At 37.9% G+C, this 15,504-nt stretch overlaps 1 protein-coding gene across 3 annotated transcripts in view; it reads left to right on the forward strand.

The window, feature by feature from the left end:
- Positions 1 to 12,680, forward strand: part of BTAF1 (B-TFIID TATA-box binding protein associated factor 1) — a 109,410-nt gene extending 96,730 nt beyond the window's left edge. For all 3 annotated transcript variants that reach the window (XM_019035330.4, XM_019035331.4, XM_019035332.4), the window contains 5 exons: positions 1,147 to 1,299; positions 7,121 to 7,332; positions 8,951 to 9,110; positions 9,489 to 9,659; positions 11,145 to 12,680. In XM_019035330.4, coding sequence (XP_018890875.1) covers positions 1,147 to 1,299; positions 7,121 to 7,332; positions 8,951 to 9,110; positions 9,489 to 9,659; positions 11,145 to 11,288 — 840 coding nt within the window. In that variant the 3' untranslated portion in view covers positions 11,289 to 12,680. The remainder of the gene's footprint in view (positions 1 to 1,146; positions 1,300 to 7,120; positions 7,333 to 8,950; positions 9,111 to 9,488; positions 9,660 to 11,144) is intronic.
- Positions 12,681 to 15,504: the final 2,824 nt, after the last annotated feature.

Consider the following 15,504-nt stretch of genomic DNA (forward strand, 5'->3'; position numbering starts at 1 on the left):
ACTACAGGTGCACACCACCACACCTGGCTAATTTTAAAAAATTTTTTTAGTGATAAGGTCTCACCATGTTGCCCAGGCTGGTCTTGAACTTTTGGCCTCAAGTGATCCTCCCTCTTCAGCCTCCTAAGTAGCTGGGATTATAGGTGCAAACCACTGCACCTGGCCTCTCCCACAAGTTTTAATCCTAGTGCTCAGCACTGTCTTGAGCCTTGCCAATGGAGCTTACTAATAAAACATCTGTGTGCCAAGGCTGAGACCCAAATCTTAAGCCAAGTAAGAGGCAGAAGAGAAAGTGTGGCTGAATCAGAGAAGAGACCATATAAGGTTCTGTTTCACAAACACAACCACTTGAGACAGTCACCTAGCTCCCCTTCCCTGTTCCCCTCCTCTCATCTACTGAATCAGAATAATGTGTAGAAGGGAGAGAATTTCAGGTTTATAAGGTCCTCAAGAATTTTTTTTTTAAAGACTGAGTCTCGCTCTGTCACCCAGGATGGAGTGCAGTGGCATGATCTTGGCTTACTGCAACCTCCACCTCCAGGGTTCAAGCAGTTTTCCTGCCTCAGCCTCCCGAGTTGCTGGGATTACAGGCACATGCCACCATGCCTGGCTAATTTTTGTATTTCTAGTAGAGACAAGGTTTCACCATGTTGGCCAGCTGGTCTTGAACTCCTGACCTCAGGATCCACCCACCTCGGCCTCCCAAAGTGCTGGGATTACAGGGGTGAGGCACCATGCCCGGCCAGAAATTTTTACACTCACTGAAGTTTGAGCAACTTTTGTATCCAAAATGATCCCTGGTTCCAGAAGCATCTGTCTGCATTACCAGGTACTTTGAGTGGGAAAGGGTTTTAAAGAAAACAACTAAGATGCTCAATTTGCCATAGGAAGCTCATTGTCTGGTGGGGGAGACAGATATAAACAGTACAATTTATACGCGTTGTAAATGTCCGCATAGAAACTGCACAAGAATCTCAAATGAGACATTTGAACTGGTTCTTGCAGAATGAGTAGAAGTTTGCCGAGCAAGAAGAGGGAGAAAGGCATTCTAAACAGCATAGGAAATAGCATAGGGAAAGATACAGAGATAAAAATATTTGTGATATGTGAAATTGACTCATATATACTTTTTTTTTCCTCTTGAAGGCATTACAGTACTTACGTAAACTGTGCAACCATCCAGCATTAGTCTTAACACCTCAACATCCAGAATTCAAGACCACTGCCGAAAAACTGGCAGTTCAGAATTCTTCTCTACATGATATTCAACATGCCCCTAAGCTCTCAGCTTTGAAACAAGTATGTATGTCTTTTAAGTACTAAATGTGTGTTGTACCCCAGGAATATAAATTCTTGGTAAATTTGCTTTTCTTAAAGATTACTACTGTGTTTACCATTTATTTTTAAATTTGGTTAAATTTTTGATACAGCTTTTTATAAAAATGTTAAAATATATACAGCACAGAATATGCCATTTTAACCATTTTAAGTGTGTAAATCTGAGGCATTATATTTACAATGTTGTACAACCATCAGCATTATCTTACTGCTAAAATATTTCCACCACCCAAACAGAAACTCTATATTCATCAAGCAATAATTCTTCATTCTCCCTTGTTCTAGCCCCTGGTAATCTCTAATCTACCTTCTCTATGAATTTGCCTGTTCTAAATATTTCATTTAAGTGGAATCATAAAATATTTGTCATTTGTGGCTTATTCATTAGTCAGATTTATGGATATAGCACATTTCATTCATCCGTTTCTATGTCAGTGGACACTTGGGTTGTTTTCACCTTTTGGCTATTGTGAATAATGCTGCAGTGAACATTGGCTTACAAGTATCTATCTGAGTTACTCTTTTTAGTTCTTTTGGCTAGAGACTAAGGAGTGGAATAGGTAGGTCATATAGCATTTCTATGTTTAACATTTTCGGGAACTGCCAAACTTTTTTTCACAATGACTACACCATTTTACACTCCCACCAGCAATGTACCAGGGTTCCAGTTTCTTCATATCCTTGCCAACACTTGTTGATTTCTTTTAATTATAGTCATCCTACTAGGTATGAAGTGATAACTCCTTGTGGATTTGATTTGCTATTCCCTAATGACTAATGATGTTGAGCATCTTTTCATGTGCTTATTGGACATTTCCATATCTTCTTTAGAAAAATGTCTAGTCAAGTTCTTTACCCATTTTGATTGGCTTATTTCACCTTGTTGAGTTGTGAAAGTTTTGTTTTGTTGTTGCTGTTTGTTTTTTTTTTTATGGGGGTCTCACTGTGTTGCCCAGGCTGGTCTTGAACTCCTGGCCTCAAACGATCCTCCCACCTGGGCCTGCCAAAGCCCTGGGATTATAGGCATGAGCTACCACACGCTGCCGAGAAATTCTTTATAATTCTGGATATTAAACCCTTATCAGACATAGGATTTGCAGATATTTTCTCCCATTCTATAGGTTATCTTTTTACTTTCTTGATAATGTCTTCCATGGTTTCTGATGAGAAATCAGGTGTTAATCTTATTGAAGATCCCTTTTACATGACCATTTGCTTTTTTCTTGCTGCTTTCAAGATTCTCTTTGTCTTTAAACAGTTTATAATTCGTGTCGATGTGGATTTCTTTATTTTACTTGGAACTGCATACTCTATCATTTTGCTGATGTCACCCTCTTGGTGTCGCTTTTAAAAATTAATTTTTAAAAATTCTAGGATTTCAAAAGATTAAGGGAAACAATTTCAAGCACCAAAATGTTAGCACTATGCCATTTAGTTCTAACTACCCTTATAAATGAAGATTTTATTGTAAAATCTAGACTTTAGTAATTGTTTTAGCTTGTGGTCAGTAGTTATTCTGGCCTAAAGCTCATTGAGAACAACTAATGAATGAAGATTTTAGATTCCACATAGGTTAGTGTGGAAAATGTTATCTAATAGTGTATCTGGCATATATATCCAAATATGTATCCTTACATCACTAAACGTAAAATGGACTATGAACTTTCACACCGTAAAACTGAAGAATGATTGTTACCTTTAGATATATGGAATGGTTTTCTTGTTTGACCACACCTTGCTGTAGGTCTTTATATAAAATGTTCATGGTTTTCCTAACATAGCTAGTATATTAGGTAAAGCTGTAAGATATACTTAGTCAAGGAATCCTCTAATTAGATCTATTTTCAAAATAAAAATTGAATTTCATCCATATTTGAATTTTACATAGGTTCTTACAGATTTTTTTTTCCCAGCAGTTGCTAATTACATTGATCTCTTATTTTAGAGTGTGCTTCTTGTCACCCTGACACATCTCGAATTAAGATGCTTAGGAAGTCTGCAACTTAAAGAGGCCCAGATTTTTTCTGGCTGTCCTCAAGGAAGACTTTTCTAGTAGCCTTCTTATCCATTTTCTTGGTTCTTTTCAGCCAGAGTGAAGGTTCTGTCTCAGGAAGGATAAATTTATTTTTTAAATCTAAATATGTATCTGCTGTGAAGTTAGAGGAGAAGTCTTACTTGATTTCTAAAAATCTGTTAGTAGAAACATGTTTATCAGCAAGTAGTGCTGGGAGAAGTATCTAATATTGCCAAAGCTAGAATGAAAAATTCCAGGAGGCTGTAATGAAGAACTAAAACTGTAGGTGAAATTAATGGAGATAAGCAGAGTCAGTTTTAAAAGAAAACACTTAGGTGTATTTTGACTTTGTGAGACTTAGCAAATATTTTATATGAGGCAAAGTTGAGTTTGATTTGATGGCAAATTCACTATAAGAATGGTGTGAATTAGTTGCCAGTAAATAAAACTAATAGGATCTTGGCTGGGATTAATAACTATATAACAGCCAAAATGAGGGCATCATAGTTTCACTGTATTTCATACTAGTCAGAACAAATATTGAGTTTTTTTTTTTTTTTTTTTTGAGACAGAGTCTCTCTCTGTCGCCCAGGCTGGAATGCAGTGGCGCGATCTCGGCTCACTGCAAGCTCTGCCTCCTGGGTTCACGCCGTTCTCCTGCCTCAGCCTCCCAAGTAGCTGGGACTGTAGATGCCCACCACCATGCCCGGCTAATTTTTTTTGTATTTTTAGTAGAGACAGGGTTTCACCGCGTTAGCCAGGATGGTCTTGCTCTCCTGACCTCATGATCCGCCTGCCTGGGCCTCCTAAAGTGCTGGGATTACAGGTGTGAGCCACCGCGTCTGGCCCAAATTTTGAGTTTTATAGTTTTGACCACTACAAGTGGAAGATCAAAATGGTAAAACATCTAGAAGCCATTTTTATGAGGAATGATTGAAAAAACGGGTAATTTAGCCTATGCTGAAGTTAGGGCAAGATAAAATTGAAATGCTCTCTGGGGTGCCAGCTGACTTCTCAAACACCCATTATTAGATGGCCTTGGTAAATATTTGCTAGAGTCTAGTAATCAACTTCTCAAGGCCATGAACTCGATCAGTCTCTCAGAGCAGACTTGGGTTATAGATTAGTGAGAATACCAGAGTATCAATTCTGCTACCAGACAGAAATACTTAATGTCAAATGATATGTCCACATATTCAGTAGGATAGCTGCACCAGGGAAAGATTACATTAGGAAGAATGTCTGGTAAGTATGGACTTGGAGAAGTCCTAGTTGGATATCCTTAATATAACTGGTGATCTTTAAGGTTTTGACATTGCTGCCTATGGAACTGAGATAATTGAGTGTGCATGACACAGACATTCTGATAAAATTTCACTCTTTGGAACTCTTATGGGATCTGTATAGGATGTCACACTTATAACACTTTTTTTTGTTCTCCTAGAGAGAGGGTCTTACCCTGTCACTCAGGCTGGAGTACAGTGGTGTGGTCATAACTCCAACCTCAAACTCTTGGGCTCAAGCAATCCTTTCACCTCAGCCTCCCAAGTAACTAGGACTACAGGTGTGCGCTACCACACCTGGCTAATTTTGTTTTGTTTTTTAGAGATGGGATCTTCCTATGTTGGCTAGGCTGGTCTGGAACTCCTGGCCTCAAGCAGTCTTCCCACATTAGCATCCCACAGTGCTGGGATTATAGGCATGAGTCACTATGCCCAGCCAATATACATCATTTATACTGGGTACCACATAGTCACGTCTCTCCTGAGACACCTTAGATAGGACTTTTTAAAAGAAACAGCTTGAATAGTAATTTGATCGCAGATTTAAGGGCAAGATGTAGGGATAATTACATCGATCAGACTTGTTTATTTGGAGGAATGTCTCCCTAGTATACCATATGCTACTATATAATAAAAATCTCAAACTTTAAGGGCTGTTAGGTAGAAGAATGAGAACATGTGTTCTTCCTCAAGCATTGAATTGTGACAATAGATGTGAAATGTTGTGTACCAGGGAAGATTATTAGAGATTCAGTGCCCAAAGTTTTTACTGGGGGCTGGTCACATATACTCCCTTTGCCTAGCATGGATCAAAATTCCAGACCCTCAGAAGGCAGGTTTCAGCCTAAATCATGTTATTTGCAGAGTAGTTTAGGCACAGTAAACTATCATTACCAGTTAGGGACTGATGGGAAGACTCCTAAAATCCAAGTTCTAAATTTCAACCTTACGAAGAGGACTTTCTGAGGAAAACAGTGTCCTTTTCTGTACAACACCCTAAGTGTTTTACATTGAGTTTGGAGTTTGCCTGGATGGCCTTTTGGTTATCTTTCCTATCACAGCTTTTGGTGTTTTGAGTAACTTCTGTTAGTAGAAAGGAGAAATCATCCTGCATGAAGATCTTAGATTGGCCTGGTACAGTGGCTCACGCCTGTAATCCCAGCACTTTGGGAGACTGAGGCAGATCACCTAAGGTCAGGAGTTCGAAACCAACCTGGCCAACATGGCGAAACCCCATCTCTACTAAAATTACAAAAATTCACTGGGCGTGATGGCAGGCACCTGTAATCCCAGCTACTCGGGAGGCTGAAGCAGGACAATATCTCGAACCTAGGAGTTGGAGGTTGCAGTGAGCCAAGATCACGCCACTGCACTCCAGCCTGGGTGATAGAGGGAGACTCTGTCTCTAAAAAAAAAGATCTTAGATTTTGTTTTTGCAACCTCCGCCTTCAGGGTTCCAGCAATTCTCCTGTCTCAGCCTCTCAAGTAGCTGGGACTACAGGTGCGTGCCACTACACCTGGCTGTTTTGCATTTTTAGTAGAGACAGGATTTCGCCATGTTGGCGTGGCTGGTCTCGAACTCTTGACCTCAAGTGATCTGCCTGCCTTGGCCTCCCAAAGTGCTGGGATTACAGGTGTATAAGCCCCCACTGCCGGCCCAGCTCTTAGATTTTGAACAGAGTTCAGTAATAGCTAAAATACTATGGATGAAGAAGAGTACTATTGGGTATACTGTTTGTTAAATTGATCTAAACATGATTCTCTTGGATTTTATTCGCTCATTTATTAATTGTACTTGGTGTGTGCAAGGCACCGAACCACTTTAGGAATAAGTATAAATGATCTATAGCAAAATGTGGTTTCTGCCAGTAAAGATCTTGGTCTAGAGATAGAGTAATAAGCTGTCTTGTCAAGAATCCAAATCTAGCTAAATGCTTCTTTTCTATAATTTTTTCTACCAAATGTGGCTACTCCGTTGTTTTCTTCATACATTATTGAATAACCCTTTAGGAACCAGTTTGTCTGCGGCATCTTCTTTGTCATTACTTTCAATAAACATTTCTTGAGGCTTTAGCCTCAAGGATTGAGGAAAAGGAAGGTAGGTTTGTTATTAGATAAACTTCTGGGCCGGGTGTGGTGGCTCATGCCTATAATCCTTGCACTTTGGGAGGCCGAGGCAGGAGGGTCACTTGAGCTCAGGAGTTCAAGACCAGCCTGAGCAACATAGTGAGATCTTGAGTCTATAAAAAAAACTAAATGAAAACTTCTGAAGAGGTGACCAGGGAACTCTAAGCCTGAGCACCTCAAAAACTAGTTCAGTGTGCTGCAGGGTGACAGATTGCAGCCCAAAGTGCTAATCTGCTTCCCAGATTTCAGGTACATTTAACCTTTTCTTGCCACAGAGAGGAATGTCACAGTGAGATTAGTTTTCTGCTTTTATTGAACGCTTATGTAGTTTTTTGTTTTTTTTTTTTTTCTTCCTAAGTTGCTGTTGGACTGCGGTTTGGGAAATGGCAGCACTTCCGAGAGTGGCACAGAGTCTGTTGTGGCCCAGCACAGGATACTGATCTTCTGTCAGCTGAAAAGCATGCTTGATATAGTAGAGCATGATCTCCTCAAACCTCACTTGCCCTCTGTCACTTACTTGAGATTAGATGGCAGCATACCTCCTGGTCAGAGGCATTCCATTGTTTCCCGGTAAGTGGCTTCTAAGACTCTTATTCATAAATAAATATATTATTACTTACATAGAAGTTTGCCCCATGAAGTATTTTCATTGGCTAAATATCTGCAAATGCGTTTTTTTAATTGTGTAATTCACCCCAAATAAACCCCTTTTTAAATATAGAACTACATAAATATAATCGAATAGATTATTTGTTTAGTATATGAAAAGGGTGTGACTATAATAGGAAAGCACTCTGAAGAGCATGAAAGAAATTTAAGGCATCAACCAACAGTAAGGATGACTACTTTCCCCCTTACCTTTTTGGGAGAATTAGGGTGAGAGGAACCAAACAAGTGGCTTAGCTAAAATCTCCATCCTAATCCCTGTTTGCGCACTGAGAACAAGTTGGAATCTGGCCCAGCTAGGAAGCAGAACTGGTGAGTGCAGTGTTCACATGTGGTCTGCAGCCTCTACTTTTAAAATCTCAGTGGTTGCTTTTTTTTAAAAAAAAATGCAGATTCCTAGGTTCTGCTTAGTTCCAAAGCTGCTGACTTCAAGAGTAGGCATTTTTAATAAGCATCCCAGCCGAGCGCGGTGACTCACGCCTGTAATCCCAGCACTTTGGGAGGCCGAGGTGGGTGGATTACTTGAGGTCAGGAGTTCAAGACCAGCCTGGCCAACATGGTGAAACCCCGTCTCTACTAAAAATATAAAAATTAGCTGGATGTGGTGGCACATGCCTGTAATCCCAGCTACTCTGGAGGCTGAGGCAGGAAAATGACTTGAACCCGAGAGGCAGAGGTTGCAGTGAGCAGAGATCGGATTGGGCCACTGCACTTCAGCCTGAGCAACAGAGCAAGACTCCGTCTCAAAAAAAAAAAAAAAAAACAAGCATCCCTAAGAGATCATTAGGCACAATAAAGTTAGAGACCCGGGGAGGGACTTTGGAAGCCGACAGGCTCAGGTTTGACTCCTGGCTCTGCTATTTAAGCAGTGTTCTCTTGAGCCTGTTTATCATTCACACAGCCTCAGTCTCTCTAAAATAGGGATATTGGTAATAATACTCTTATAGAGCTATTGTAACAATTAAATAAAATAATGCATATAAAGTACAAAGACTATTACTTGACTTGTAGTAAGGATAATAAATCGTAGCTTGGTAGCTGCTATTTTTAATGTTAGTTTTTTCTTTTTCCTAGAAGTTACTAGATATCCTTCGTCAGTGTCTTCTAGGACTAGTACAGTAGTAGCAACCCTAACACTCTCACCTTCTGTCTTCCCTGAATGAAAGTCTAGCCTGTTCTCACACTTCTCTGTCCCCATACTTTAAAGGTTCATAGTTGGGTTTATCTTAATTATAATTAGCATTTAATTATATTTTTGCAAGTTAGTCCTTACCTGATGTTACTAAATTCAATGCAGTTTGCCTTATTTTGTATTTACGAAATTCCTGACTAGCTTTGGAATGCCGTCTTTTACTAAAAACGTTATACATATTGAGAAGATATTTTTCTCAGATGATCACATAAGTATCCCTATTGTGGATTTTTAAAGCAGCATTTTCATTTGTGCTCTTTAATTTTTATTAACAGTTTGTGTTATAGGACTTAGGAATGGACTAATTTTATTTTTGTTATCTACTTTTAGGTTTAATAATGACCCATCTATAGACGTTCTGTTACTTACCACTCACGTTGGTGGCCTGGGACTTAATTTGACAGGCGCTGACACAGTAGTATTTGTGGAGCATGACTGGAATCCTATGCGAGATCTACAAGCCATGGACCGGGCCCATCGCATTGGGCAGGTAAAAGTCAATTTTACCTCACAGATGTTAACCTGTGCATGAAAATATACTCCCTCAGAAAGATAGGAAACCTTGGTTTAGTTCTTGCTCTGGTGTTAACATACATGTGTTATGACCTTGGACAGATCACTTAACTCTTCTGTGGTATCACTTCCTCATGCATTAAATGAGGTGCTAGCACTTAGGAAAACCTGGATCACTGTTCATCCCTAATATTCTGTGATTGCTGCACACATTTTGAGCTCATGTGGCCAGACAAAATAAAAATCCAACCCTAATTAGGTAGCATAAAATAGTACAAGTCTACAAGCCCTCTGACTCGTTGGAACCTCAAAGCTTAATATGTGTTACAGTTGCTTAACTGTTTTTCTTATCCAGAAACGTGTGGTTAACGTATACCGATTGATAACCCGAGGAACATTGGAAGAAAAAATAATGGGGTTGCAGAAATTCAAGATGAACATAGCGAATACTGTTATTAGCCAAGAGAATTCTAGTTTGCAGAGCATGGGGACTGATCAGCTTCTTGATCTGTTTACTCTTGATAAGGTAAAGAACTTACACAGTTTGTTGTATCTTTGAGTCACAGGCTTCCTGTGACTGCTAAGTTGAAAGTATTAAAGGAGCAGCAAAATGCGTTCACTTTAGTATCCATGAGATCACCACTGGAGGGAATTTTTGGTGCCTAGATAAATTCTGCAGCATACTAGGGGATGTGTGAAGTTTTGATTTTTTTTTTTTCATTGATGTCTTCAGTGTCTTGCCACAAGGTTTCTTTCCTTAGTCCTTTTCTGCTAAAGCACAGCTTATCACTGGAGTCAGTAAGACTCATGGGTGAGAGTTCTTGGCCCTGCCTCCTGTTAACTGGTTACCTTAGGCAGATTATCTCTCTGAGCTTCTATACCTATTTTACTACATGGTTGTGAGGTAAGATAATATATGTAAGCAGTCAGAAAGGATATCTAGTGTAGATTCTCAATAAATAGTAGCCATTGTTATTGCAGATGATGGAACTAATACATCAGATAACAATCTATAATCAAAAGGATGCACCACTTGGAAATATTAGTGAGTCTAATATTGTAAAACCAATATAGTTGGATTTAAAGTCCTACATAGGTTCAGAAAACCCACTGCATACTTAGTATAAATTATGGTGGGGTATATGATGATTAAAACTAGCTGTAATAACAGAAGTCTACTTTCAAGTAAGAGAAAATCGTTCTGCCATACTATGTGTATGTTAAACCACATTTGAAATACGTCTAGTTTGGGGAGCTACATTTTAAATGGTAACAAATTAAGTCCCTGGTGGCCAGAATGGAGGCAGGTTCTTCAATCATGTCATATTGAAAGTCAAGATAAAGTTGAAAGAATGAGACATGTTTAACATAGAAAAAAGAAGGCTCAAAGAAACATGCATAGCCGTCTTCAAATAGCTTTTATTCTGTTTGAAGGAATATTCTTATGGGTGACTTTCAGTGACCAGAACTGGGCTCAGAGGGATATTTTAGGGAAATGGCCTATTGCCATAAAAGGCACTATTTAGACAATTGGCAGAATTTGAAAACAGACTGTATATTAGAACATTTTAATATCAGTGTTAGATTTCCTTAATCTGATCTTTATATGGTTATGTAAGAGAATATTCTTGTTCTTAGAAATACATGCTGATTCCTCTCAAAGGATAAAAGGACATGGTGTCTGCAACTTTCTTTCAAATTGTTCAGGGAAAAAACTGATATCTAACTATATTTCTGACATCCATATATACATACACATATATAAATGGGGAGAGAGAATGATAAAGCAAATAAGTTCTTTGTTATGTTCTTATAATTCTTCCATAATTTTGAAGTTCTTTCCAAATAAAAAACTGACAAATAAATGTATTTGGAGATCATGAATTTCCCCATCACTTGAAGTACTCAATTCTGTTGAATAATTGTATTAGAAACAAGTGTGATTTTAAAGGAAAATACAATTTGTGAAGTTAACCTCTCATTTTATTTTTTTTTGCCAATTTTTCTTAAGGATGGCAAAGCAGAAAAAGCTGACACCTCTACTTCTGGGAAAGCAAGTATGAAATCAATTCTTGAAAACCTGAGTGATCTTTGGGATCAAGAGCAGTATGATTCAGAGTACAGCCTGGAAAATTTTATGCATTCTCTCAAGTAACTATCAAATATTGTAAATGCAATTGCTGCTAGTTCAGTTACATTTCTGCTGATATTCAGCAAATTTCTAAGTTTATGGTGAACTTTTAACTCAATGTGTAAATAGATCTGGAGAATATTCAGCATAATGCTGGCTCTTGTTTCACTGGGGGAAACAAGTTATTCTCAAATATTTGCACTGTATTAAATTTAAATGTTAATGTGAAATGGTTTAAATTTTACATGCTGAAAAGCTGCAGAGCAGAGGAACCAAACCAGGTTTATTTGTGCTACCAGGAGGTGTTCTTAATGGGAACAGGCCTCCTATCTTTAGTCACTTTGTACAGGATGATATCCATGAGTACTTTAGTGTTTGTATATGTTTTTTCTTTTAAATAGAACTTGTTTTTATAATTGATTTAAAATAGGGCTTTTTTTCTATAAAAGCCTTAATGAGCCATAATTTTAAGAATATAAGAATAATGACTATGATATTGGTCAGTCTTAGAACATGAAAATGTCAGACAATGAATTTAATCGGGCCCTTGGTGGAAACATTTATATATTTAATGCAGATGCATAGTGTTTTTCAAATCTTTAACATCATTTTTTCAACTTTTAAGATATAATATCAACTATTCTAAATACAGGTAATGGTATATTTAAGGCTACCATAACATCCTATTTAGAGGGTGGTTTTTTTTAATTTATCTAATGGCTACGATATAGCCAGATTCAAATAACATATGTACTCAATAGGTTTCAATCATATATATAATATATTTTTTGTAACTATGAACATATACAGTTTTCCAGAAGTAGATTTTACACTGTTTAGAATTCCAACACCTACAGTGGAAAGACTGTTTATTGTAGTAATGCATGGCTGAAGCATAAAAGGGAGAGAGAATTTCTTTATATACACAAACATACATGAATATGCATATCTATATGCATAGATGTACCTATCCTGCACCCAAAAAGGTGCCTGGTATTGGCACTAAAATCATGTAGTTATACTGGGCAGCAATAATAATTGGGCATGAGGCTGATTACTCAATGGTGAGGGTAGGTATATGTAGATAGATGTGCATGTATGTGTTTGTATATATAATTTTATAAGTTTCACTCATAAATTAATACATGCCTGTGTGCATACATATGTATGGGATATATTTGTATATATATGTACAGGTAATAAACATCCCCAAGGTTTGTGGCTGGCCATACACATAGGCATCAGTTTAACAACCATCAGACCTCAGCTGTACAATAACAGGTGTTTTGTTTAATTAAAATTATACTGTTCTGCAGCATTTAGACATTTGTCACATTTCATTAGCTTTGACAACCATACTGTAACATTAAACCTAGCATTCCACAAGAGAATAAATATAAGATTGAAACTGTAAAATATATGCAACTGTGTGTTATTTGTAGGAAATGGTCACTAGAAAGAGCAAAAGATTATTCAGGTATACAGGTTTTTTTCATTGTTTAGGATTTTAACTCAAAACTTTATGTAGAAGAACATTTCAGTATATTTGAGTTGAATATTTTTTTATTAACTATTTATTTGCTAGTTCCATAAACCAGCTCTTTAACATAGCTTATAGTAATTGATATTTTCTAAGAATAAGTACAGAGCAATATATCATTAAAGGGCTATGAAGGGGCAAAAGAAATCACACCATAAAAGTTAGTACTTTTTCCCAATCTGAAATGTCAGATAGAGCTAGAAGTCAGATATTTAGGCTGTTTAAACTTTCTGAGAGTTTAATCAAAAGGTGTGTATTTCTAGAAGAATGACTAGAAAAATGATGTGTGGTTGCTTCTGAATGGGAAACAGGAGTCAGGGCTGACAGGAAAACTTAGAGTGGCTATAACATTTTTAAAATAATCTTTTGAGTTGTAAAATAGTAAATCACACATTCCAACTTTTCCATAGAAAGGAAAACATGTAAACAGGTAAGAAAGAACTAAGTATTCTCAATTAAATGACCCAGTCATTGTAGTACATCTTAAGAATAATGAAGAGATGTGGAGAATTGAACTGAGTAATGAATGATATTAAAGAACTGCTGTCAATTTTATGGATGTGATGATTTGGTAGTTTTTTCAATGTATGGGTGTGGGAAGTCAAACAAGCATGATAGAATGTTAACTCTTTTAAACTGGGAATTGGGTTCATAGATATCCATTGTACTACTTCCCTTGGTTTTTGTGTTTTTATGATAGGAAATAGCAAACTGTTAAAAATATAGATTCAGAGATTATTAGTCTTATCATTTGGGTTTCTTGTAGGAAAATCTTAACATTTGGGGGCCTGGGTATAATTTTTGTTTCATATATACACTCATATATATGCTTATTGTATATGCTTATTTATTCTACAAACATTTCTCCAAAAAGTATTCTAGTGAAAGGGTAAAAGTCTTTGATGTTGGGACTGATTGAACTGGTATAGCCTTATTCCTTCTGGATGGTTTATATGAACTTACTTACTTATTCAAAAGTAAATATCCCACTGAAGCTATTTGAGAATGTGATCACTTATAGACAAAAGTGGAATTCGAACATAATAGAAATTATACAAAAGTAACAAGCACTCCATCACACACCTGTTCTAAATATTTAATCCTAATAGAATCTTCTATGTCCTGCAGACCTCCCATGCTGGCACCAGTGGAGTCTAAAGTGAAATTGGGCTGGGCACGGTGGCTTATGCCTATGGGAGGTCAAGGCAGGAGGATCACTTGAGCCCAGGAGTTCAAGACCAACCTGGGCAACATAGGGAGATCCTGTCTCTACAAAAAAATAAAAAAATTAGCCAGGCACAGTGGCATGCTTTTCTTGTCCCAGCTACTCAGGAAGCTGAGGTGAGTTTGAGGTCGCAGTGAGCTACGACTTCACCACTGTGCTCTAGCTGGGTGACAGGGCAAGACCCCGTCTCAAAAATAATAATAATAATGTGAAATTGATTGCAGGTACACCTGTTATCAGATGCCAGAAGACTCAAGTGAACCAATGAAACAAAAACTTGAGTTACATCAATTAATAGAAAATGTTTCCTATTTATACACAGCATTTTCTTCTTCCTTTTTTTTTTTTTTTTTGCCATGGCATTTCACTCTTGTCGCCCAGGCTGGAGTGCAGTGGTGCCATCTTGGCTCACTGCAACCTCTGCCTTCAGGGTTGAAGCCATTCTCCTGCCCCAGCCCTCCTGAGTAGCTGGGACTACAGGCACCTGCCACCATGCCCAGCTGATTTTTGTATTTTTAGTAAAGACAGGGTTTTGCCATGTTGGCCAGGCTGGTTGAACTCCTGACCTCAGGTGATCCACCTGCCTCGGCCTCCCAGTGTTGGGATTACAGGCGTGAGCCACTGTGCCCAGCCTATACACAGCACTTTCAACCACCATCTGTAAAGAGATACAAAGTACCTCCTGCTTCAAGAAAGGGTTCCTATGAGTCTATAATAAATCCACTAAAACCAGTGAAGTTCTGTTAAATATAGGGGCTGAGATCCTAATTTCCATGTAGAGACAAGAGAATTAGTCCCCTCCATAAATCTGCAAAGAGATCACATATTCAAGTAGGACTAGATCCGTGAGCACACACACAAAGTTATCTATATGAAATCAGAATCCCAGGCCTTTACCATGGGTGTAAGTGTAAGGTCTGGGTTTATGCTAAGTGTTTTATACTGTAAGAACCACAAGTCAAGAAAATAAAATCAATTCTGGCACCCCAGCAGAAACAAATACAAAAACTGCCCTTTAGGGAGAGTTTCTAATAGGGTCCCATAGGATTATCATAGAAGGAAAGATTAAGCCTACATACATACCATCTACAGGAGGAAAAGCCAGCAGATACAAGTAGAATTCTTTAAGAAGTACAAATAAAATCATAAAACAGATAGATAGGAAAATACTATGAAAGATTAGACATTTGAAAACCAATAAATGAGAAACAGTTCTCAATGTATTTTACACACAGTTGAAGAGAGAATTTGTGAACTGGAATGTTGAACAAGAGAATCTTGTTAGGAGGTCCAGAAGGAAAGGGAGATCGTGGGAACAGAGACAAGTCACTCTTAGGACTATTTTCTATATGTCCCTGCATCTAATCTGTCAACAGTTTCTACCATCTCTAGCTACAAAATATATTTCAAATCTCTTCACCTGTCTTCATCTCCACTGCTACTACTGTAGTTCTGTGATACCGTAACTTGTATTA

Source organism: Gorilla gorilla, chromosome 8 (assembly GCF_029281585.2).
Source record: "Gorilla gorilla gorilla isolate KB3781 chromosome 8, NHGRI_mGorGor1-v2.1_pri, whole genome shotgun sequence".
NCBI lineage: Eukaryota > Metazoa > Chordata > Mammalia > Primates > Hominidae > Gorilla > Gorilla gorilla.